General features: G+C 39.5%; 1 protein-coding gene across 1 annotated transcript; it reads right to left on the bottom strand.

The window, feature by feature from the left end:
• Window positions 1-989: 989 nt before the first annotated feature.
• LOC134001973 (gamma-aminobutyric acid receptor subunit rho-3-like) lies at window positions 990-25,992 on the bottom strand. The gene is made up of 10 exons (XM_062441193.1): window positions 25,856-25,992; window positions 19,513-19,625; window positions 8,173-8,240; window positions 6,970-7,193; window positions 5,107-5,189; window positions 4,690-4,827; window positions 3,969-4,121; window positions 3,161-3,222; window positions 2,413-2,544; window positions 990-1,719 (listed from the first exon to the last, which is right to left on the bottom strand). Exons 1-10 carry the CDS (start codon window positions 25,990-25,992, stop codon window positions 1,417-1,419), a joined length of 1,413 nt encoding a protein of 470 aa, XP_062297177.1. The 3' UTR covers window positions 990-1,416.
• Between the last annotated feature and the right edge of the window lie 1,883 nt (window positions 25,993-27,875).

Raw genomic sequence — 27,875 nt, 5'->3', positions numbered from 1 at the left:
CTAATATTTTGCACCCCTTATGTATGTTAATGAAGTGGACAAAATATTAGGAATACCATTCAATATAATGCACCTTAATACGCCACCATCACCCACTATGACTTCAATAATAAACATAAAGTAAAATGATCACCTTCTTGACAATGTCAACAAAACCTGAAAATGTATAAGCTTCATAATTGTTGAATCTATAGCAGACCTGTTGTATTAGATTTCATAGGTGTACCTAATAAAGAGGCCAGTGAGTGTATATAACACTATATGAAACTGAACCACAAGGGAATACGTGATGTGGAATTTAAATAGATATCAATGAAATATGTTATCTTGAAAACCAGCTATATACATGTATTTGGTTTTAATTTTAATAATTAATTTAAATTCTATTGTAAAATTCATGCATATGCTGCAACACCAACACCATAAAACTAGGAGCAATGCAATAAAAGTGGATACATTTAAATTAAAAAGACAATGACAAACAATAATTCCCATCTTTGGAATTTTCAAAATTGTGCAAGTTAACTTATGACTTATAACAAAATGGCATCCTTATCACAAAGTTTCTCATATTACATCTTAACAGTAACTAAAATGTGTTTCTGAAAGTATTTCAGGCGAGAAATAAGCACATAATCCAGATCCATATTGATCAGCAGTTTTGGTCTCAGATGTTGTGCTATAGTGCGACATCTAGTGGCTGAATGTTATGTATTGCAACAATAAGTGTTTGTTGCATGTCATCAAGTGCTTCTATTTCTTGGATTACATGACTGTCAGTATGTAATTTAGGACAAATGTCTAATCTAATTGACTCTTTTTAGGCTGGATTTGTTATCCTTGTTATCCTGGATGTTCAAGTTGAATTTTTCATCTTGAACTATGGTGTCTGATTCAATTTGAGAATCGTGAGAAGGAAAAAAAATGAGAAAAATGTAATTACATGAACAGTTAGCTCCACTAATATTATTACTCAGAAGAGAAGGGTATTTTCCAAAAAGCACACTTTTATTTGATTTTATTCAAATTCAGTGTTTCCCTTTGGTTTATGGGAATAGATACAGGTGTAAACAAAAGTGTACTAAACTTCAGAAAGATAAACTTTGAACATTAGATGAACAGAAAGAAGATTCACATGTACATATTATTAAAAAACAAGAAATTACTCGACCAACTCCTGTGAGAAAAAGGTAATGGGGAAATAATGCACAAGTTGAGAGTTCCTACTCAGACTGAGTGACTCTGTGCTTTTATCTGAATCTCTCTTGCAAAGAATTAACGACATATCTGGAGCTGAATCAACAGTTATTTCACTGAAGAGCCTGGAGCCCCGTGGAGAGGAGGACTCCTCTAACATCCTCTCTGACTCAACACTTGACCTCTGTTACAAGCTGATGAAGAGTTCGTAGTGCCTGATCACGAGTACAGGCACCAGTAGATGATGTTGAAGAGCAGGTAGGACAGAGGGAAGGCCAGGCGGGAGTATGAGTCGATCATGTAGCTGTGGCTCAACAGCAGGTCCACGTTTTCACGTACAGACCGCTGCCGGCGGAGGCGGGTTCCCTCCGAGGGGTGGATTTCTTGGTTTTGGGTTGGTGTGGTGAGGGGGTCAGAGGTCAGGGTCTGTGCCATCCGGGGAAATGGAGACAGCTCAATTTCATTGTCATGGAAACAACCGTCGAAGGCCATCGCCAAGCTGGCATTGAAGGTGGATGGGAGCTGGAAAGGCACATAAAGTATTGATCAGAGTCAGAAAACATATTGTTAGACATCCTGTAGAGTGTATTATTTACATTTTACAATGATTTAGTTACACCTGGGAACGAATTAAGTGCAGGTTACCATGTGTGGGATTTCTGGTTCCTCCTATATACACTTTTTATTTGTGTATTTATAAATGTACGAACTGCAACAAATGATTATTTTACTCTAAATATTTACCTATTAACTATTTCTTTAGATTATTATTAATTAATAATAAGTAATTATTAATTACTCCAACAGCCCAAATCCTACAAATACTCAAATACAACATTTTTGGGAAGCTGAAACCAGCATGTGTTTTGCGTTTTTGCTTTGAATAATGACTGAAACAATTATATCAGTTCAAAATAGTTCAATAGTCGTCAAAATAGTTGCAGGTTAGTATTATGTTGATTGACTAACCACTAACTGTCTCACCTCTAAAATATTTAATCAGAGCAACGATGTGAAATTAAAAAATAACTAATTGGAGATGTACAATATACTGGAGAACAGCTTTCAAAAGTGCTCCATATTTTGTAGTAAGGAGACCCTGTGTTTGATTTGATGCAATGCCTCTGATTGGCCACCAGAGTGAGATGTTGTGTAAGTGTGATTTCCTCTGTGTTGATGTGAGATGTGGTAATCTCTGCTGTCTCCTGTCCTAACCTTCCCCCTCTTCATCTTCCTCATCTCCTCCAAAGTGGTGCAGTAGTTCACAGCTGCGTATTCGATTACAGACAGGAAGACAAACAGGAAGCTGGTCCACAGGTAGATGTCCACTGCCTTCACATACGACACCTGCAAGCACACACATGAACAAAGAACAAATCTGTTAAATATTCACAATAAGATATACTTGATTATTTTCTGAGGCTGTTGTTGTGTGCATTTACATAGAGCAATTTTCAAAAGTTACAAAGTGCTCTAATTAAGGTAGCAAATTAACAATAATAAGCAATAAGAGCAAATCATAAAATTGGTGAATAAAAGATGGTAATCTGTAACAGATTAAAATGAAAAGACATAAAACAAAATTCAGACAAATAAAATTAAAGACATATAACTAAAATCCAAGTAAAGGAAGGTAAAACTAATTAAGTTACACTCACATACCATACTGTAAAACCAGGATTGCTTATAAGCAATTTAAGACATGATTGGAAAGATACTAATGAACAGGTCAGTCCAGAGCCTCAGGGCCCTGAATACAAAGACTGCCTGCTCTCATTTTAGGACAAAAGACAAGCTACATACAAGCTAATGTGGGGGTAAAAGGTCTAAAATATGGCATTAAGAGCCTTAAAGTAGTCAATTAGATCTTAAAAACAAACAAGCCTTTAGAAGTCACATAAGCACGCAGACATGCACAGATGGCTTCCTAAAGGCCTCTTTTAGCCACACAAACAGCTGTTACCTGGGGCATGGAGGAGGACACTCCTGTGATGATGGTGGACATTGTGAGCACTGTGGTTATACCTGCAGGAGGAAAAAGCAGAAGTAATTCAGACATAATATGACCTCTGACTTTTGTTTAGTGAGTTTTGTGAAGACTGGTCAGCTCATCTGTTAAGTGATGAGTATGTAGATATCAATGTGAAACAAAAGCTAATGCTTCACACACCTGTAGAAGTCTTACAGAAGATATCATGATTAACATTTGACTTACAGTAAAATACTATTCATGTCAGTTTTAAACAACCATTACATTTTTTCTGACAACCCATGTATTTCCAGCTGGGCAGTAAAATATCACGTTTTAAGTGTCAGACATGTTCTTCTCATTCCTGTTTAAAGCAACTAAATCCTAATTTAATGCTGTTTTGATCACTTAGATCAAAAATAAGACTCTGGTGGTTACACTTATGGTGTAACAGATGTGTAGTGGATGACATGCTTGACACCAAACTAGCTGGTGAACATAGTGGAGCATTTAGGAGCTAATGAGCCAGACATTACCCTTAGGAGTTGGTAGAGAGCAAAAACAGAACTAAAAACAGGGAATTTTGGACTGTTGTCAACATGTCAGTCTTGTGGTTTACCACTTGTTTCTGCTGACCCCTAGTGTCAAAAAAAGTTAATACAAGTTTAAATTAAACCTGTAAATAAAAGACTTTGTACAAGTGAAACTTTTTTGTATTTTATCATCCCTTATGTAGACTTTTATTAATTTGAATAGCATCAACAGCAAAAGTTACAGGTGTGTACATTTATATATGTGTTACCCAGAGAGACTCGAGCAGGAACGGCCCTCCTGTCGATCCAGAAGGAGACCCAGGACAGAACAACCATCAGCATGGTGGGAAAGTACGTCTGCAGCATGAAGAAGAAGATATGTCTCTGCAGGATGAAGCTGATGAACAGACGATTGTACCAACCTGACAGCGACAAAAAGATGTTACGTTTTTTTAAACTGTAAATCATGCAAAAATATTCCAGATTAAAATCATAGGCCTGGATGATAATCCTCTTTAAATACCCTTCTTGCCTTTGTGGGTATATGTCACTCAAAACCAGTAATTATTGCTTTTGTGCTCAAATTACATCCTCTGAGTGTCTGAAGGGTTTAGAGGCTAATTCAGCGGGATTTAGTAATTGCTTCCTTGGTTAGATCTGTTTCCTCTTGTCTGTATTTATAGGTATATGGTTCTGTGAGTTACTTCTGCATGTTTTGCCTTGTGTTTTTAATTGCTTGCTTGTATGCTTGTTTGAAACACTGCATTACTGCTATCTTGGTCAGGGCTCCCTTGCAAAAGAGATATAGTCATCTCAATCAACTTTATTCAGCTTTCACTGTGTTTTTTTCCCCACAGTTAACCACTTTCTGCATCTTCCTGAAAAAAAGATCTCACACACACACACACACACACACACACACACACACACACACACGCACACGCACACACACACCCGCGCACGCACACAAACACACACACACACACAGACCTGTACTGCTGTAGAAAGCAAGGCCGCTGGAGGGTTGGAAATGCTCAATGAAGAACTGAGATAAGACGATCTCATCTGTCCTCAGAGAGTCGTTCCCATTCTTCCAGTAAAGCATCAGGTCATTTTCATTATATGCATCTGTTCAGAGAAAGACAGCGAAGTGTTCAGTTTCGTGGAAAACAAGAAAAATGAGATTGGTTTTTCTGGCAGCCGTTTGAGGTCATCCTACCATTGAGTCATTTGTTTCTGCATGTGTTACTTGATGTAATTAAATCTCTACATGTTATGTTATTGTTCTTGTAATTACTTTGTGCATGTGTGTGTGTGTGTGTGTGTGTGTGTGTGTGTGTGTGTGTGTGTGTGTGTGTGTGTGTGTGTGTGTGTGTGTGTGTGTGTGTGTGTGTGTCTGTCTCTCACAGCTCTCAAGCTCCAGCGAGCAGTTCTGCGTGTCCAGAGGGAAGGAACTGAAGTCCATCGAGCAAAGGGCGGTCACAGTGACCCTGAAACACACACAAACAAAATTCAGCTTTCATAACAAGCACACCTGCACTGCAGACACAATTCATGTCCTTGATAGACCCTTTTTGCTGTTGCCAAGGAAACCTGAGCATAACTTTCCTCTCTTCCAAATTATTTTCTTAGTTTATTCAGTTTCAGTTACTGTTAAAGGCTTGACATGTGAATTATATTTTTGTTGCCTTGGCTCAATATTTGGTTAGTATCGACAGCTAGTCAAAGCTTCTTCAAACCTATAGTTTGAATCAGTGGATTGGCAAACTTGGTTTGGTTTCTGTCAAACACATAAAATATTGAAGTGAACCAAAAGCATGACTAAAAGCCAGGTGAGAACGTTCTCTCCTCTCATTGGTCAGATTTCTCTGAGGTCAGAGCGAGAACGTAAATGCAGGAAGATGATGCTGAAGGAGCTCCTACCTGCACAAATATCAAGAAGTCAACATACTTTATAGTCCAGTTCAGACCTTGATTCATTCTCCAGCTCCAAACACACAAGTACACCTTGTACCCAGTCAGATGAAGGTCGGATCACGGTCCCAACACAAACAGAATTAATTTACGACCACACAGAGACAACGGTCTCAGGAGGCGTGGTGGGAGAGATGAACCAGGTACTGTGTCCTATCTGAATGTGAACAATACAGCTCTGCACAGCTGAACTATTGTTGGACACCCTTTTACTATTTACTTGCTGTTGCTCACATTGAAAGCGCGTCATGGATGAGGAACAGCTGATTCATTTAGTTAAAATGAGGAGTTATCTCTTCAGTTCACTATCATAACCTAAATAAAGCAGCAGCTAGCTGGATGGAGCTCTCCAGGGGTTTCTTTCACAGATGCAGAGCAGGTAGACTCAAATTCAGAGACTGCAGGCTGAAAATGCACTTTATTGAAGGCTGAGCAGGCAAAAAAAGATCACAGGACCAGACTTGGAGAAAGCAGGGCAACAGACCGGACCAAAACAGACTGAAATTTAAAAGAACCAAAATGAGAGGATCCAACAGAACAGAAGACCAAGACTTAAATACACAAGGGGTGATTACAAACAGGACACAGGTGGGCAAAACCAAATCCACGTGACGCACATGAAGAAATCAACTAAGTTGAAAATCACAGGAAATACAGACAACACACACAAGGAGAAAACCTTTCAAAATAAAACAGGAACTAAAACACAAACAGAAAGCTCAAGCAGGATGTGACAGGTTTTTGGTTAAGTGGCTGTGGCTTAAATTGTTTGTCGTTTCCAGCAAAGAAACATCTAAATTTCACAATGTGTTTTGGTTTAACAAATATACAAATATAGGAAAGCAAGCACTCTTCCATCTTTTACTTGAGTGGTTACATCTCCTGTCTGATTTTGAGTGCACAGTTGGTATGTGGTTTGTTTACATGACATAACAGGAGTGGATATTTAATGGATTCAGTGTGGACAGAAAGTGCCTGTTGTTACACGATGCAAAGTGATAGTTGGGACAGACGCTTGCTGTTAAGACGCAGTGATGATGAGTCAGATTCCACTAGACTTAACAACACAGGTTTAAAAACACTCTTAGTTAGCTATAGTTAACTTATAGTTTGGATGTTGACAAGAAAACTATTTACAAGTTGGAAATTATTTATTACGGTAACTCTGATATGACATGAATGGGGCAATGCTCATATGTCTACAAGGTAGAAGGCTAGAGTTTTACCGTCCAGACTTTCCTCTGTCATCAGTATCCTACCTCCAAAAGGTAACCTTCACTCACACATGTCCTGTACCTGACGCTGTAGAGGATGTTTCCGTCGGGGTAGACCCGAAGCATGATGTTCTCCATGGTGGTGTCGTGGATGAAGGAGCGTTTGGAGTGGACGAAGAACACGTCAGGAACCCAGATCTTCTTCACCAGCCGTGAGTCAAACGTCCTGCTCTGGTTGTTACGAGATGGAAACGCCAGCCGCTCGTCTTTCCAGTAGTGACGCAGGTACAGAGTCATGGTGAAGTCCTACAGGACACAGTACCAGACATCTGAATCATTTTAAAATATCCTTATCTATGAATACGTGACATAAAAACTTGCCACAAAAACACAACAAACCTTTTCAAACCTTTTTATAAACACTTTCTCTGTGTCTGTAACATGGTGTCACTTATTTTGGGAGTTTGGAGCTGAAAAGATTTCAAATCTGGTGTCAGATGGATGACATGGAGGTTTTTTCCGCAGTCTGCCTGAGGAGACATTACTGATGCCTAAAGTGGGGGATGGATGCAGATTTTCACCATTCCAGTCGAGGCTGCCATGACAATGCCTTCCCCTCCACCATTTATCTCTCTTTGTTGGAGGAACTTGGTAAATAACTTGTAAGTGGCTGGACAAGTTGAAAGCAGAGCCATCGAGGGGTCAGAGCCCAGATAAACTGAACCGACAGGAAGTGGTGTCAGGGCAGCCTTCACCTTCATTCAAAGAAAGACGCCACAAACCTTTTTGATGCTGTCTGAAGTCTGTAAGTGGACAAAACCTACCAGAAGTGCAGGTTTTAACCTTTGGCAGCCTCTTCAAGAACACTGTTTTGTCTTAATCTTAACTGAAAATCAGATTTATTTTAAAACATCTTGCCACACCAAAAAGTCAATTATTCAATACACATTCAAACGTACTAATAATATAATTTAATTGAATTTATAACAATAAGGGGCTTTTAAAACCTAGAATAAAATAAGGAAGTGAAAAAAATGACCATCAGTCATAGAGTCATACTGTTAATATGTTCTTTTTTGTTGTTGTTTTTTCACAATGGCTAACTTGCTTTAATTATTCATGAATGATTGAACTGTGTACATTTTCTGCCATTGAAATACACCGAGCATTCATCAGTGGATAGAAAAGGTGTAAAAAGTCATGATTATGCTGCTTATCATCAACACTGCAAAACCACTTAAGTTCGTGAATAAATGTAGAATAATGTGACAAACTAAGTCCTCACCATGTTGACTTCTGAGATGCTATCGATGCTCTCTACTTGCACATCAATGCCTACTGGGATGGCTGCACCTGAAACAACAACAGAAGAAGAACATCATTACCATATTGGCCTGAATGTATAAGAAAAAATGTGAATCTCAAAATTACTTTTACAAAAGTGGGTGTTGTCTTATATTTGAGCACTAAACAATTATCTGTTCAAAAGATCAGATATCCTTTATAAATGGAGAGATTGCTGCTGTAAAAACAGCTCCTACAAAGAGAGCTGCATTATTTTAGGACAGTTCGATCCAAACCAAAATTACAGGTGTGTAATCCGGACGACAGTCCATAACAAACTGAACCATAGTTAAGATAATTTCTACAGTAGTGTGAAACCATTTTTTGATGGTTTGCACTTTCTGACCAATAACAGGAAGTTTCTGCAGGCTAATGTCAGAACCGGAAAAAGAAAAAAGGAGTCATAAGATGAGGAGACCAAGATTTTAATTGAAATATGGTTTGATGATGTTATAAAAAATAAACTGGAAAACTGACATTTTCCAGGTATGTTCGGAGAAGATGAGAGAGCAACGTCACCTGAAAATAAAGAAACTGCAGTATATACTGTATAGTATAATAATATAATATAGTGGCAACAACACAACATTGCTACATTAAGTATATGTTTGGAAATGTTTGGGTAGACAGTAGCCTCATCATAATCACTATTAGTTTGTCAGTGGTAACAATGCATTACTTTACAGGATCAAAAACCCTCTGAAGAAAACCTAAACTGAAACCTGCCTCACTGCAGACACACCAACTTCGTCCATTCTTAGTTGAAGTGGAGAGTTTTAGTTTCTTGTGATGATGTTTTGAGAACTTTTCCATCCTATGAAGAATACAGATTGATCTGGAGAAAACATTTCATATTCTAAAGAACGTCAGCATGTCAAATATCATTCATTCAGTAGCTTTGAGGGCAATCAGTATCGGCCATAAAACCTCGTTATGGTGAAAACACTGGTACCAACATCCTCTGTCCTCACCACCAGTTCACCGCAGCCACCCACATCTGTCTTCCACAGTCCCCCACTGCATCCGCCTCATTAACAGATTAAACTTGTTTAACCACTAAACCAGAACAACCTGATTTGTGCACACAAACATAGCAGAAATAGCTAAACAGCACACATCCAACCCCCAAACACATGCTTCAATCACAGCTACTCGCTCTTTGTTTGCTGTTCTGCCTCCACAAAGCAATCATGACTTAACCAACTTTGGGAAGTTTTGAAGACATTTATCAACCCAGTGACAAACTGTGACAATGTTTGATGGTCTTGTTCTTTTCCAAAAATATACTTGGCTAATTTTAGGATTCATTCACCGCTGGGGCCCTGACCTGAACACATACATCAGGAATAATTTTCCAGTTGTCTTAAACTCATAAACACTTCTAGTCTGCTCCACGTCAATGTTAAAAGTTTAAAAAACGATGGGAATTCAATCCAAGAATGTCTGATTGTCAGGTTACACAACAGCAAAACCAGTTCTGTCAAATTTAAAGTTTCACCTCAATTACTACGCTTCTTTTGGTTATTTGCACTTCAAAAGTTGCTGTAAACTTGTTTCAAATGGGAAGAATCTAGGCTCCACAAAGTAATTGTTTATTCAGCATTTAAATTATTATATTATATGTAAAGCAGGTCCTAAGTACTTAGTTTTTGTAATGCCAAATTAACAATTATATGTAACTATTTCTACACCACCTAATCTCTTCTTTTAAATTAAGAATCAGCCACCTGGACTAGTCAGTGTCCTCTTTTTGTGCTGTGTCGTTATCATTTATGAATTATATAAATCAAAGTACAATAGAGACTAATAGGAGTGTATTAGTTTTTCTGGTCATAAACCAAAAATACTGGACCACTTAACATTTGTATCTGTTAATGGTTTAAAAAGATTAAAATATAAACAGGGCATATTCTGCAAATTTTCAGGTCTTTATTTTCATTCCGGGGCTGTACTGAAATATATTTGCATGATTTCCAGGCAATCACCACTGGCCCCTTTATGCAGCCCCTCAGTTTAGCTGCTGTCTGAAACAGGCTGTTTTAGGTCCCAGCCCAATAAGCCTACTCTGTTCTGATTGGTTAACTTAAATAATCTTCCTCTGGGAAGCTACACAAACAAAACAACAGTTTAACAGCATTGTACTACTTTATTTCATTCTTTACTCAAACTGTCAACTTCTCATATACATCTGCACACATTTGAGCTCAAATTCATTGTTGTGAACAATATGCTCAGAGCAGGTTAAAATCCTGGCTTTTGACTTGAAGGGAGCATTTCTACATATATTAATCCCAAGTTAAGGAACTTGCAATATTCTTAGGATAGATATGCATCATTTTAACAACATATAAATGAAAGAAAATCCCAAAAAGCATGTTACTTCCCCTTTAAGGGATCACTAGAGTTACTGTAGTTGTTGTGATGAAGATATAAATATAAATGTGTGTACCAAATGAAATATTAATCCATCAAATAGCTGTTGATCCATATCACTCAAAACCTCAAATATAGCCTCATGGTGGCGCCTCATGAATGTCTGATGATCATGAATGTGTGTGGAAAATGTCATGGCAATCCAGCTAATAGTTGACATAAGCTTGATTAAAAAGTATAATTTTTCTATCAAATTTAACCCACTTGTTTTAACCTACATGGCTAGTAAGGATTATCTGTGCCTTGTTAATTCCTTTTTTATTAATTCTGGTATTGGTGTTATCTCATGTAGTCATTGGTATATTTGAAACTGATTTATTATCTGTGGCTGTGAATGTTTTCAGCTTTTTTGTTATGTTACTTTAATAAACTTAATTTAAAACAGACAAAGTAAAGATTAAGACAGTGCCGCATGGCTTTTAAACTGCAAATCACCAAAACCATGTCTACTGGTTTAGCATGCAGAGACACACACACAGTCTCACTCTCACTGGTTTCGGTCTGTCTGTGACCTCCGTCTGGACATGGTTTACCAGGTTACATTCCTGTTTTCAACCTCAAGCACTGCAAGGAAAGAAAAAAGATATTCTCCAAAGTATGTCTGTATGTGTTTGTTTTGCATGTACGCGAATGTAAAGTGTGTTAATTCCACTTGAATGTTAGCAGGCCAGCAGCTCAATAAACACTTAATTTAATGAAGTTCATCTGACAGCCAGGACCATAAAGCTCCTGCCGCAGCCCGGCTTTGTCCCGGAGTGACTTGTAAAACCTCCGGCAGTACAGACTCAACATTTAGCGTAGCCCCGACAACGGCTGCTGTTGTTAGGAAAAACCTGGAACAGAAGGTCACTCACTTGCTCTTCTCTTTACTTCTTTCCTTTTCCCATGTCACACCCGGTTAGAGTATACGTTTAAAACATGAGGCAGGAATGTTATAGAGAAATGAGCAATAGGGGATCAAGTTCATCTCTAGAGGTTCACTATTGTTTAAATCCACATCCTCTCAAAAATAAGTTTTCCTTCTCATTCTTTAAGTTTGATGTTTTAGCTTCTCTGTGCTGAATGATTTATGTGCAGTTTGCTTTCATTATTATCTGCTGAAAGATGGAAGTTTCTCTGTGCCCACAATTTGATTTGAACATGTGTACCTACCTAACTAGTCGGGAGACAAGTGTGATTGTGTGCACAGTGTGTCCGTGCACATACACTGAGATTGGACTTTAAAGTGAAGTAATTAGTGATTTATAGTAAGTAAAGTAATTTGGGATGGAAACCTTTAAAAATGTTTTAGGGCATCTGCTGTCTTAACATTTGTTCAGTATCAGAAAACCTTTCTGACAATTATCAAATATGAAATGTGCAGATTGAGACTCAATGTTTTGACATTAATTGATCCGTCAAGATCTGTGGATTTAACTCCTGGTGAAGCAAATTTGCAGTGTGCTTTAATGTAGAGTTCAACTCTGGTGAAATGTGAAACGTGTTCATTCACACCATTGAATTAAACAGACAGAATTGCGTGACTGAATAAAATTCATTTGCCATTTCATTTTGAGAGGGGCGTTATTAGCTGTAATAGTGAGGTACCTGTTCTGCCAAATGTCAGTTTTTTTCTTTTTATACAAGTGGTTGCCAAGATCATTTACATCACATCTGTCATCACATCTGTCATATAGATTGGAAAAAACAATGGCCATCACATCTAGGATACACTTTGCGCCTCGTTTTTTTAAATCTACTGTACATTTGATCGCATTCTTGGCAAATAGTCACCATTAAAAGTATGCTGAATTGGCTTTTAGAGGTTCCTCTTTTCAGTGTATCCATGCATGTACAGACAGCTACCCTGGGATTAATCTGATACTAAAGAAGACTTGCGAAGAATGCAAATATAGTCAGGCAAGTTATGAGGTTATAAGTCTGTTTTCTATTATTTCTAAGCAGATTTATGGACATGCAGTATATTTGTGATGAATATAGAGATATTGAGAAAGTGTCACTGACTCTAAAATGTCTATAAGGTCTGTGTGCTCATACAAGTTTGTCTTGCATTTGTTCTGAGAAGAAAAAAAAACGGTTCTTGATGAACCTGTCTCAAAAACAAAGAAAAACTCAACAGCCTCAGGATTTAAGTGTCAAGACTGAAATGGATGGTGAGGTTTTTTTTATTGACTTAGCTCATACCATTAAGTGACTGACAGCTCTTTTGTCTCTACATGTTTTTCATAATTGAAGTAAAGGATGTGCAGTTTGTCTTTCCAGAGGGTGTCCCAGATCTTTTTTCTGGCACATGGCTCCATATTGCAGCAAAAGGTTTCTGTCTGATTTCTTGCGTGTTGCACAGATTATCACCAAATCCAGCTATGGATTTGTATTTGGGTACATCTAAAACATTCACAGTTTACCTCAATAACACATAAAACACTTGCCTGGTGCAGCTTTAAGGTCATGTTTTTTTGTCCCAAAACGTTTGTGTGCTCAGTGTTTTAGAGTGAGTCATTTAATCCCTGAACACAACGCAGCAGATGGATCAATTCATGCAGTCATAAGCGGCATAATGCAGCTTTAAGGCCTCAGGATGTTTCTGTCAAGCCACCATTGAGTGTTTTGATTCGACTCTCCTTCGCCTCCAATCAAAGGACGGTGAAAGGTGAGAGGTGGACAGAGATTAAGAGGTGATTCTCTGGGCAGCTTTTGGAGAACATAAACACATATAAACAATCAGACTTCTACACAATCCATACTGACTCCACCCAGCCATGCATAACACTGAAACACTGTAAAGTAATGAAAGCTGTGCGCAGCTGCGTGAATCTGTAGGTTTTCAGCCTACACACACACACACACACACACACAAACACACACACACACACACACACACACACACACACACACACACACACACACACACACACACACACACACACACACACACACACAAACACACACACACACACAGGGCCTTTTTTAACTCAACCTTTAAAGGACAAACCAGTGACTGTCCATGTTATAGCTCACTCACTACAAATAACATATACTTTATGTCATAGCTAACCATTTTGAACTTCCACACATAGAAAAAAACGGCGATAACACAACAAATCGTGACAGACTTGAAACTTATTTAATTTATCACATTAAATATCACATCTTTAGCATTTTTGTCAACGTTATAATATTGTTAACTTGGTTTTAATTTTGATTTGACAGGTGTCCTACGATGTACAAACATCGCTGAGGCAACCATTACCCTCCCCCACCTAGGACATTCTGATCACATTTCTCTGTTCCTGCTCTGGAAATACACACCCTTCATGAGACGTGTAAAACCTTTTTTGAGGACAGTGACAATTTGGCCTGAAGAAGCAGACTCTGTATTACATCAGTCGTTCCAGTAAACAGACTGGAGATGGTTTGTTACCCAGGTCGCTCTCGACTCTTAACTGGACATTGAAACATACACCTCCTCTGAGCATCTGAAGAACAGCTCTGACCCCAGACGAATGTGGCGAGGCATCCAAAACATCACCAACTATAAAAAGGAAAATACATGCCTCCTAGTCAATGATGCCTCCCTTCCTAACAAGCTCAACAATTTCTATGCCCGTATTAACTTCATTCTGCCCTGACCCACCTAGACAATAACAACACCTACATTAGGTTCTTATTCATTGATTTTAAATATAATTCCTTGGCATCAGCACCTCCCTCTGCAATTTCGACACTAAACTTCTTCACTAACCAACCTCAATCTATTAGTATCCTCAACCTCACCTCCTTCACTCTGACCCTGAACAGCGGCACAGGTACAGGGCTGTGTGCTCAGTGCACTGCTCTACTAACTCTTCACCTACAACTACGTTCCTGGGCATGACTCCAATTCCTTCATAAAATTTGCTGACGACACCACGGTGGTATGACTGATCAGTGAAAACAATGAATCAGAATACTGGGAAGATGGCCAGCACCTGGCACCAGGTATGCTGATAACAATGACAATGACAATAAAGCTCCTTTATCTTTAACACTCTTGCCCTGAACACTCAAAATCCAAAGAACTGATTGTGCACTACTGGAAGACCAAAGGCAACAGACTCACCCCCATCCACAAAAATGGGACTGAGTCGGAGCGTGTCTCCAGATTCAACCTCCTCAGCATCTACATCTTTGAGGATCTCCTGGTCCCTCAACACCTCCAAACTGGTCAAACAGGAGCAACAGCCTGCTACTTACAGTACGGACCAACTGTTTCACAGTTTGGTACAGCAGCTGACAAGAAGGCCCTGCAACCGGTGGTGAAAACCGTCCAACACAGTCATGCTCCCTGCCACAGTACACCACCACACACTGTGTCTGAGGCAGGCTCACAGCATCATCAGGGACCCTTCAAACCTCAACCATGGACGGTTTGCCCTCCTTCCATCTCATATACAATATTCAACTTATATAATATATAATATTTAATATTCACTGGTTATAGCTTATTCTGTATGTCTCCTGTATATTTAACTTACAACTCAACCTTTATATGATATACTTATTATCTTTAATATATAATGTTCATCTCAATTAGTCCCATATGCACATTGCTTTATACATATGACTTATAAAGCCATCTGTATATGCAACTTATTTTCTCATATATATTACTTATTTTCTTTTCAGCATTTTACTAGTTTACACTCGGGTTACATGCCAAACTTTTCTTTGTCCTTGTACTATGTGCAATGACAATAAGTTTAATCTAATCTAAACTAAATCTATAGGTAGCAGGACATGGTTGTAAAAATACACATGTGGACTGACTTTTAAGTGGAAGACTTCTAACAACAATTTTGTGGAATGGTTTAATAGATTTAATAACACATGTCAAAATTATGTTGGTCAGAAAATGTGTCAAATGTTCCATAATGTATGGACAGTGAAACATGTTCTTCCTGTCAACAACAGTAGCTCAATCAAGTGCAATCAACCCTGTTTTTTTTAATGATATGAATGAATTGATTATCTGAAACTGCGGCCAGACAAGGTCACATGACAACAAGAGCCAAAATATAGAAGCATCTGGCAGGCCCTGCGAGTAAATCAATCACAGACGTTTGGTGTCATGATGTGTAATGTGGAAGGAATGAGGTGGTCTGATGTAGAGTTACAGCACAAGTTTGTGGGGATTCTTTTAAGTTTATAGACATACTTTAAAGGTTGACCTAGATATAGAAGTATTACATGCCCTTAACACATGCAAGTAATAATATATAAATGTCACATGGAGTATTTCTGGATCTACGGAGGGAATGGTTTTGATTCTTCAGCTTCTTCAGTGATTCACACACACATAAACACACATAAACACACATAAACACACATAAACACACACACACACACACACACACACACACACACACACACACACAGGGGCTATAAGCTTATCGGAGGCAGAAAATGCTGAGATTTCCTTCCTTTTGAGGGTAAAATTATAGTCCATGGAAATGCCACAGAGCAGTGGGGCAGACAGTGGTGCTTTTGTTGTCCCCACCCTGACAGACATGCAGGACGCCAACCAACCATATAGACCAAGGAGGAGAGGAAAAGGAAGATAAAGTGGCAAAAAGGAGACTGTGTGGTGTCTACCAGGGTCAGAAAGACAACAGGAAGGTCAAAATGTGCTTGATATGATGGGAACCAGTGGTGGAAGATGCACTGAAAACATTTACTTGAGTAAAAGTATCAACACCACAGTGAGAAAATACTCCATTAGTAGCTCAAGACTTGCATTCAGATTTCTACTTTAACTAAACAAGCAGTAAAATCGACAAAGAGTAATGGTTATGGTTGTCTTAATATAAACCTTGTAGATCATTTTAAGTGGGGATTATCCTGCTTTCAAATCATTCAAAGAATGAAAGGAAGAGACTGTTATCACAAGAAACATTACAGCATTGTCCTTTGTTCAAAAACTTAAAAAGACTCATGTTTGCATTTTGGTGATGTACTACCTTTTTTGATCATTCTTATATCGACTGTAAAACCACTTAAGTGGGAGTGATTTATTGGGGGCACAAAGTTCCTCATGCAGACTCCGGAAACTACAGTTAATATCCTGACTCCTCCCATGAAACTTTGATCAGACTTTCATGCTTCTCAGAGGGCAAGTCCTATACTGACTTTGATGATAGTGAGTTTGACTTTTCCTCTGGTGCCACCAGCCGATTTAAGTATTCAGTTATCCTGTGAATTATTTAGACTGTCCTCTCATGAAAAACAATATAATAGATTATTATATCAGTCACCCAAAAATTACATATAGTTATGTTTGAGTGACAGATGCCAGTGGTGCAATAGAGATGACATTTGAAGGTGGTGGGCTGGGTGGATGAAGGCATTGAACCAATACCATGAACTTTGGACTTTGCCAAAGGAGACTGCTGTTCGTTTCCAAAAAAACAGACAAACATATGATCAACCCCTGTGATTACCCTGTGGCTATTGTTGTTGCCATGATGACGAAGGCTGCCAAACTTGGATGCAGTAACTTTAATGCACAACACATGTTTCTCTGACCTTAACAAAGTGATCATTTTAACCCAGTGTGTCATTTTAAACAGTGATGTGGAACAGTTTTGGAATGCAAAGACAAATTATGCTGTCCTGCCGATCATTGCTGATGTGTCATTTTGGAGTCAGATGGTCAAACCATGTATTTGAATTTAATTTGGATGACTGGTTGGAAATATCGCAACATCATGGACTGGCACAAAATCTTGCTCATGGCTCAAAAAACCTGCTGTAGACTTAGACTGAAGCAATATTGTCTCATCTGGAACATCTTCCTAAACTGCAAAATGACTCCAGTCATCAGATGAATGTAGTGGGGAAAAACAGACAAATATACATATTTGTATATTATATACATATGTCGCACTCAAATGTAGTGGAGGAAAAGTAGAAAGTCTCCCAAAAATGGAAATATACATGTAAAAAAGTATACTTGTGTGAGTAAACATACTTTATTTCTCACCTATGTATGTCAACAATGAATATCTCATGATCATGTCTTTGTGTATATAAATAGACAAAGTGTAAATTATAGAGCAACAAAGTAAATCTCTTCAAGAGCTTTTAGTTTATATATCAGTTTAATTTTCACCCATAATCCCCATTATGAACTACCAGCTCCAATAAATGTCCTCTGATTCTTCTTACACATTAAATCATTTAGTGTTTTGTGTCATGAAATATATGTCTGCATGCATGTATTGTTGTGTATTTGATAGTGATGATATTCATTGCAGACAGCAGTTTGTTTCCCACCCCTCCATCTGTTCCAGACTTGGAATATAATCCAGATTAATGCACATGACTCCCCCCACTCACACAATACCCCACCACACACACACACATACATGGAGGCACTCATTATATTGCAGGAATACACAGAGGACACACAATCCCATTTGACTGAGCACACAGAGTCCTACTGTATATCAAATGCTCACACAGACACACACACACACACACACACAAACACACACACACACACACCCTTGTGCTGCCACACAATGTAGTATAATCTGGGTCAGTGCTGGTTTGGATTGACACATCCGTTGTCTGAGTGACCCAGTGCCCATCATCACATCATCAACCCACTGCGTACACATCATCATCATCAGTGTGGGACGAGGAGCACTTTTTTCTGTTAGATGATGTGTGAGTGAGTGGATTAAATTATATGAGATTAAATGAGGTGTGTGTGTGCTTCCCCTGGGGCCACACAAGAAAACTGGGTATTTCACAGTCCCAGGCTAAAGGGGATCTCAGACCAGCAGTTGGCCCAAAGGTGGACCTCAACATTATGAGACATAGTGACATCAAGAATTATCTTGTCACCTATACTATGAGAGGTGCAGGATCGACAATTGTATGATTAGGGGACAAACTCCATATGTAAGTGCATCGCTTGTTGCTAAAATGTCTACTGTCTAGGAAACACAGAAGCAAGAAGTATGTTTTGATGCTTCCTAGCTTAGAAACTAAGGGAGCTGGAACCTTGTCTGAGCGCAGAAAACACCAAGGCCCAATACATTGGCCACAAAAGCAGGAACCACTGGGAAATTGCAACAGGCAATACTAGCCACACAAAATGAGTGGTGGACTGAAAAGGCATTTGAAATCCAGTCCTTTGCTGATAGAAATGACATGCATAAATGTTTTTACAATGCTGTCAAATAAATTGCTGTGTCACACAGGAGATGGTCCTAACACTCCTGAAGGATCAGAACAACAGTCTGTTAAGGGCGAATGAACATTTCTACACCCTGCTTAATGAGGACTCTGATGCAGGCCTCACCATCCTGGACGAACTGCCTGAAATTCCACCCATCCATGGCCTCAGTCTACCACCAAGCTTCCAGGAGGTTCTACCAGCTGTCTATTCTTTAAGAACAAGACAAGACTCATCAGCAAAATTACAGTCAATGCTGCCTGAATTGCAGTGTGGATTTGGGAAGATCAACATGATCTTCACAGCCTGGCAGCTTCAGGAAAAGTGCAACATCAAGACCCGTTTATGGTCTTTTTCAACCTCTCCAAAGCAGTCAACGCTGTGGACTTCAGTGGACTTCAGACTAGATGACAACCTCTTTAATATCGGGAGGTCCTGGATATACAATATGGAGACAACAGTGCTCCTGCGGCTTATACTCTATACGCTCTGGCGATACGATAGTTCAGCCATCGAAGATCTCACATTAAAGGACATCATCATCAGATTTCAATGGACAACTTAAAAGGGATAAGCGTGTGTGTGTGTGTGTGTGTGTGTGTGTGTGTGTGTGTGTGTGTGTCTAACCTCCGAAGCCTGGTCTCATAGCGAAGTCATGTTCCTCAATCCTCAGCAGCTGTTCACTCTTTATTAGCAGTGTTTTGGTACTGTCCTGCTTCTTCAGTTTGTAGTCAATACGTCTGCAGAAAGAACACACATACACACGCACACACACACATTCACAGAGACATTGTGTTGAGGGATTAGTTGGTTTATTAAGGCTGTAAAAAAAACCACAGTTTGGGATTTTCCCTCCCTCTCTCCGCACTGCCTGCTTGTTCTCATCATGCAAAAAAACTTTAACACACACAAACAATTTTATTATGTTCACAAAACACTTCGGGACTGATAAAACCAGCTGCTGGAAAAGTATCACTCAAGTAACACTAATGTAATTTACATTACATTTCTCAAAAGTCCTCTTTTCTTTAAGCTTTATATAGAGAGCCAAAGTCAAACCAGGACTTCCAGATTCTTTTCCATAAGTAGGAAAACCTCACCCTTAAAAATGCCATTCACATGTGTGAGAATGCTAATAAATGAAAACATATCCTTGGATCATAACCTTTCTCAACAGTTTGTGTACTTTAATCTATGTTTTTAGCTGTCTTTGAAGAACATTTGAAGGTTAATTTTCATGGCTTGACAAAGGAGGTAAATTCGTGATAACGACAAGTTTAGACATGTCTGTAACAATAGCAGGACAGAGAGGAGTCTTTACACAGCACAGATTACAACTAGAAAATAGTTTGGCTTTAGCAAGAAGAGTTTTATGGATATGGACAAAACCAAGTCATGGTGATGTAAAAATGCTTGCAGCTCATTTTATTGGCGCTGTATTTTTTCTTCACGCCCAATAAAGACTTAATTTAAATTTCTGATTGCATCTGCAGTGGTGGATGAATGCAGAACAGTCTGAGAATATAGAAAGTAACTCCAGAAGATGCTTTATTGTTTTTAGAAAAACAAATGAAGCAAACATTAAATGAGAGGTTGCATTGACTTAGAGAAGCTTGAATTTCAGTCATGTAATTTATTGGGGGTGAAATTTTAACCCTCCTGTTGTCCTCGAGTCAAGGATAGAAGGGAGGAAGGAAGGAAGGGAGGAACGAGGGGAGGAAGAACGAAGGAAAGGAGGAAGAAGGAAGGAAAGGAATGAGGGAGGACAGAAGGAAGGGAGGAAGGAAGAAGGAAGGAAAGGAGGGAAGGAAGGATGGAAGGGAGGAAGGAGGGGAAGAAGAAGGAAGAAAAGGAGGAAGAAGGAAGGAAAGGAGGGAGGGAGGGAGGAAGGAAGGGATGAAGGAAGGAAGGAAAGGAGGCAAGGAAGGAAGGAAGGAGAGGAGGGAGGAAGGAAGGGAGGAAAGGAAAGAAGGAAGGGAGGAAGGAAAGGAAGGAAGGAAGGACGGAGGAAATAAGGAAGGTAGGAAGGTAGGATGGAGGGAGAAAGGAAGAGAGGAAGGGGGGAAGGAAGGAACGAAGGACAGAGGAAAGAAGGAAGGGAGGAAGGAAAGGAAGGAAGGAAGGAAGGAGGGAAGGAAAAAAGGAGGGAGGGAGGAAGGAAGGACAGAAAGGGGATGGAGAAAGGAAAGAAGGAAGGGAGGAAAGAGAGACGAAGGAAAGAAAGAGAGAATGAGGGAGGGAGGGAGGAAGGACAGATGGAAGGAATGAAGGGAGGAAAGAAAGAACAGTCAAAACAGACGGGGTCAATTTGACCCAGGAGGACGACATGAAGGTTAACCCTGTCCACTGATGAAGACTACAAGATGTGACTGAAAACTCCAGAAAAGTCCATTGACCTTGTGATAAGATGTTTTGTCAAACTCCTCTCTCCAAGGCTCAAAACTCTCGAGATGCTTGAAATATCTGGATGTGATGTCACATCAGTTCGGCAAAACAAGCCATAAAATACAAAAGCACATTTCTTGTTGTCAACAGTGTCTGAGTGTTTAAAGTACTGTTGTTTTCAGACAACATAAACTAAACACACACAACTTTCACAGTTAAATAAACTATAAACTACTATATATTTCTGACATTCAACCAGGGAAACCCCAATGAGACGACATTCGGGATGTAGAAGGTGTAATTACAGCCCAAATATGGCTGCTTCTCTGCTGCGATACATGCTGCAATCTGTATGTGTGTGTATTTATGTGTTTGTGTGTGTGTGTATGGTGGTTTGTGTGTGTGTGTGTGTGTGTGTGTGTGTGTGTGTGTGTGTGTGTGTGTGTTTGGAGAGGGGGTAAACACTTACACACATGCAGAACACAGGTGAGCACACTGCTGATGAAAAACCTTTTTGAAAGTCGCACACCTTGACGCAAACAGGAACACACACGCACACACGTATTCTTCTATTATTGTCAGAAAATGTATTTGAGCCAAATCCCATTTCCATAATCCAATTAACACTACAATCGCCCAAAACTAATCAAATCTAACAACCTATCACAGTCCTAAAGCTAATTCAGTAATGTCAACATGTTTTTTTAAAAATGTGTTTTTAACAGTTTGGTATTACCAGAATGACGAAAAAAGATCTTTGGGGAAATATCAGATAATGCTCCTTTTTATTGGATTGAGAGCAGCTGGCATAGTAGGGCAGTGTGTCACTAAAAGGGATTTTTTAAAAGACCAGTGTGTAAGATTTAGTAGAATCTATTGGCAGAAATGTAAAATAATATTCACAAGTATGTTTAGTTTTAATTAGTGTATAATCACCTGAAAATAAGAATTGTGTTTTCGTTATCTTAGACTGAACCCTTTATATCTACATAGGGAGCAGGTCCTCCTCCACAGAACCTGCCATGTTTCTACAGTAGCCCTGAATGGACAAACCAAACACTGGCTTTAGAGAGGGCCTTTTGTGTCTTTTATGAGTTTCACAGACACTGTAGCTTAACATCTGAAGTGAAACTTTCAGGCATGTAAATGGACAATATTACATGGAAATAATTGAAAACTTGAGGGAAGCTTCATGAAACCAAGGAATTTTAAATATACATTTGTGTCTTTTGGTTTTGGATGTTTATCTCAAAGGAGAAGACAGGACAATTGATTTAAAGAGCAGATAAATTACTGCAGCAGACACAAAAATGACATTTCAGGCTGACTCCTTTCCCAGAATGAACTTGGGCAAAAGTAAGGATCAAAGAATATGTTCTCAAAATCAAAAATGGTGATTAGAAAAAATCCAAAAAAAATATTTTATAAATCAAAATCCAAAATCCAATTGTTCTGGTAACATTTGAACCCTTTCAAGATGGAAATACAGAAACACACACACACACACACACACACACACACACGCACACACACACACACACACACACACACATACACACACACACACACACACACACACACACACACACACACACACACACACACACACACACACACACACACACACACCTTCTATAACCACTCAGAGAAAGCCTCAGAGCCACAGATGATGAGGGTAGTCTGGCTGCTGCCGTTGACATCAGCATTCAAGCATAACCACTGCTGTAACACTACACTGAATACACACACACACACACACACACACACACACACACACACACACACACACACACACACACACACACACACACACACACACACACACACATTCACACTCACACTCATTCAACTTCAACTTAGTCATTTAGTCTTCAGTGGTCTCAGTAACTCTAAATGAATTGAAATTAAACATTTGGAAACGTACAAATATTTATTTTGTGATGAAAGACTAGTCGCAGAATGAAAAGCACAGGTAACCAAATTCAAGATGTTTTTATTCTATTTAGATGCTTTGGTTTCAGACTGCTGGTGGTCAAAATGTCTGCTGTTGAATAATGTCTGCATTTCCCCAAGAGTTATTTCCAGGAATATTTTGATGAATTTACAGTTACATATTGGACACCTTCTGAAATAATAACAATAATAATAATAATAATAATACCAGGCAATAAAAATTATGCTTTTATGGCAGTAACTGAGGTGAAGTGAGTATTGTACATGAAGATGTGGGTGTGTAATGTGCAATAAAAACAGGGGTTTTAATATTAATGCAACACCTTTGTCAAAAGGTTCTTTGTCTGCAACAGTGCATCAAGTTTTGCAACTTTTTCTGCAGTTAGTCACCTGATCCGAATATTTTCCACTGACGAACAAACTTTATACAGATGGTTTCACTAACAATTGTTGTATTGTTGTATTTTAAAAGCTTGTTATATTATCCATTGTGTCGAAGCTTCATCTGAAAAGTAACTAAAGCTGTCAAATAAAAGTAGTGGAGCAGCCAGTACAATATTTCCTCTGAAATGTGGAGTGGAAGTTTTAAAGCAGCATCAAATGGAAAAACTCAAGTCATGTACAAGTACCTCAAAATTGTACAGTACTTAGGTAAATATATTTAAACAACAGCTTTAGGAAAGCGGCCTCTTCTCATTTCCGTTGAACAAATAAAACCCGAACACACTCTTGCCAAAAGTTGGGATATTTTTAAGTTGTACCAGTAAAATCAGCAGCATCTTTCCGCTTACATAGAAGTGAAACTCACATTAGGATTCTGTGGCTTTTATGTCAAACAGAGAAGTGATACTTGTGGGAACATGAGTGACGTGTAGTATAGAAGTGAAATCACAGCTTCCTGCCCCTCCTGAAAAGTCACTGAATATACTGTAGTAAATGAAGGGAGTTACTAAAGTGGCTACCGTTAGCTAATGCTAAGCTATGTACAAAGTGTAAGATGCTCACTTTTCCCACAGGCAACAAAGGAAAAGAGGCACGATGTGCTTGAATGTGTAAGTAGCTGGTGTCAAAATGTGGTTGTTGTTATTGAGTGTTCTCATAAAAGAGGGCTTTGTAACAGAATTGAGGTGCAGGCATTCAGGCCAAGTCAGATTAATCTTCTCATAGAAAATGTGACAGATGGAGCATGTCAAATCTTGGATGGGCATCTTAAGTACAAAAGATGAACAACTGTGTATCTGGTTACAAGCCTGTGGACATAAGAAGTGGCTACCAAAGTACATTTCAGTAAGAAAACGTCCAATCACTGAGCTTAAAATGTTGCTTCTTTTGTGGCTAACTGCTAGCTGAAGTTAAAAAATGATACATGGTAGAAACATGATTGTAAATAAGTAGTTAAAACGGTTCACTTTCAGATTCTGGCTGCAGGGTTTTGTTACCAGTTGCAACAACGAAGCATTTTGAATTTTATGCTCTAACCAGCTTCTTTGTGGGAGGAGTTATTTTGGGTGCAGCTGGTTCCCAAAGTAATGGTCCCATTTATTTTTCCCACAGACGTTTTTTTTTAGTGACTCACAGTTTGGGCTTTTGTACAGCTCGGATTAACTTAAAACTCTCGAGGTTGAATCATCAGTGCAAAAGGTGAACAACTGTGTTAGAAAATGTCTTAGTCTTTAGTCAAGAGTAGAAAACTGTGTGCATAAAACATTCTGGCAAGAAGCACACTGGGACAAGGTGCATTTTGACAAGAAACATCCAATGACTGAGCTTAAAATTAGATTATGTGCGCTGCCAACTGCAGGCCAAAGTTAAAGATTGTGCCGTTGAGAAAACTGATTTCACGTTAGCTTACTTCAAATCAATTTATTTTCATATTATGAGTTAATTTTGGAAAAAATCAACAATCATCACAGTGCAGCATTTTGTGTTTTTAATTTGTTGTTCACAGTACTGTCAGCTGTTGGATATTATAGTATTCAGAGCCATCCACCAACCTGACCATAAAGACATGAATATGCGCAGTAGTGTTTTTCCCGCTGGTCCACCTGCAAGTTCCTGCTCTGTGCATAGACTTTACATTGTGATGACATCACGGTTTCACAATAGAAAGAGTCATAATTGACCTTGTCTGCTGTTCGAGGTGTCCTGTCAACAGTTTTACAGACGTCTCTTTTACACTGGCGGTCCATGGAGAAAATGCTATTTGGGCCACAGGGGGAATTTAGCTGCAATACTATGAGTGGCCACTGGGAAAATCGGCTGATGGCTGAGCAGCGGCGCCCTATCCAGCTCTTGTAATACATCCATGTGTTACTCATGGTTTCTTGCAAAAATGCACCTTGGGAGTCGTATTTAACTCACGCCCTGAAGATTATTTGTTGATCCAAGCTAAAGAAGACCTCAAAGTGAGAGTCATGTAACTTCTGTGAGAGAAATTAACTGGAGTTTTACACTCAAAGCAGCTCCACCTACTTTGCAACTTTACAAATAGTACTACCCAACACCTAGAAACATATTGTGATCCGGATAATTTTAAATGAGACATCAGCTCCTCACATTTCAAACTTTTCTGAAAGAAATACCGAAGAAATATTCTGCTCTAGGCTGTGAGTACAGTGTAAGTGAGTCTCACCCTCCAAACGTGAACTTGCTGTTCTCCCCGAGAAAGACCTCTTTGTGCTTCCTGCGCCCAGAGCTGCGACCGGCGGTCACCATGGCAACTAGGCTGGCCACGGCAAGGGCCAGGCAAGTCAGCACGTCCACCTTCATGTTTCACAGGTCTCCCCGCCACAGTGGGCACAGCGCCAGCATCCTGGCTGCAGGGACGCCCCCGCCCCAGCCAACCCTCACCACCTCCACGTCTCTGGAGTCAACCGTCACCGTCCGGCAGACTAATGCTGCTGGTTTTGGTCAAACATCCCCCAGTGGCTGGAAGTTTTTTCTGCCAGAGAGCTCCAGAATGAAGGCAAATACATGAGTTTCCTCTTGCATGCATGTATTTGTGTTTATTTATGCATCTTTACATCCATGTCTTGCAGCTCCTCAATCTCCAACTGAACATCCCGAGCCAGTATGTTGATGATCTCTGGGAATCTTTGCCTTCTGGTGTCTCTGCTCGCTCGCCGGCTCCAATCACTCCTCCTCTCTCGCAGTCTGCCTCGGTCTGTTTTATCTGCGGTTTTGTGGATCTTTCTATCTCTGATTAAAATCGATATGAATCTATTCCTCACAGCGAAAGAGGAATGACACTAATTCCACCGTAATCCTCTTATCTACAGCCACAGCAATCTTTTACTAACCTACAAAACTGACACACTCTCACACACACACACACACACACACACACACACACACACACACACACACACACACACACACACACACACACACACACACACACACACACACACACACACACACACAAACACACACACACACACACACACAGACACACCATCAGTAATCAGGATTTTCTCAGCAGGACAATGAAAAAACTGGCACCTGGTGTGATTATATGAGGTAGCGTACACCTCCGCCTTGTATGTGTGTGTGTGTGTGTGTGTTTAGAGGGGTTTTTATGTGAGAGAATGAATCACTGGTTTGGAAGCAGCTCAAACAACAAAAGGTCATCAAGATCGGCCGACGTTTAATCTGCACTGGAGTACAGCAAACTGCATCTAATCCAATTCACCTCACTCCTTCCTCAGTTTACACCTCTGGAAGACATAATCCAACACACACATACACATACATTTGTATAGCTATCTGAGAGAGGAGATTCATTTAAATAATGCATTGCCTAACCCTTAACCCTATAGCCCTAAACATCAAAACTAAATGCCTAACCCTTACCCTTCCCCTAAACTGAAACCTAAACCCAGTTCAAACCTTCACCCTAAAACCAAGTCTGAAGCCTCAAACAGCTCTTTAAAGATGTTCCAGAAAGTGAGGACTGTCCAAAATGACTAAAAATGTGCTCACATCCTAGCAAGTCAGATACTTAACTATGTTTCCCTCTCCTCCCTTATTACCCCTACCAGGCTCTTAACAACCTCCACCATCTGCCACTAGAGCTGCTCAGTTCCCCAAAGATTAGACTAGTTAAGTACTGGTGCAATGTGGCAGGGCTTTTCCAAAAAAAGGGAACAATGCACTCAGCTCAACTTCCCAGGTTAAATCAAGGTTACACATCTGCGTCTCACATTGCCTTTTTTTTTCTTTTCAACTGAACTGGACCGTTAAACGACTGAATGATGACATAAAGATGACTAAACCATGCCTTCAAGGTGCCTTACGTGGAACAGGAAGCAAATCCAGCCAGATGAAACGTTTAATTTGATGCTCTTGTTATTTGGCATGGTACGTGTGAAACTGAGAAATGTAGGCCAAGCCTATACTGTACTTACTGTGTGTGTATGTGTGTGTATTTGTGTGTGTCAGCCAGTTTTTCCCAGCTTCTCTGTGGGCTGTTTGACATACACTCCATAGCACATGGTATACAGCACACACTAAAACAGTTATGGACTTTGAAAACAAATCCCACTGACATTTGATGGTACTGCCAAGGAAACACTGTCCTATAGAGGGGTCGCGTGTCTGTGTGTGTTTTATGTGTGTGTTTGTGACTGTGCCAATCACAACCAAACTCCACC

Source organism: Scomber scombrus, chromosome 20, assembly GCF_963691925.1.
Source record: "Scomber scombrus chromosome 20, fScoSco1.1, whole genome shotgun sequence".
NCBI classification, from domain to species: Eukaryota; Metazoa; Chordata; class Actinopteri; order Scombriformes; family Scombridae; genus Scomber; species Scomber scombrus.
The sequence above is the reverse complement of the archived record's forward strand: the minus strand, read 5'-3'. Positions and strand labels throughout refer to the sequence as shown.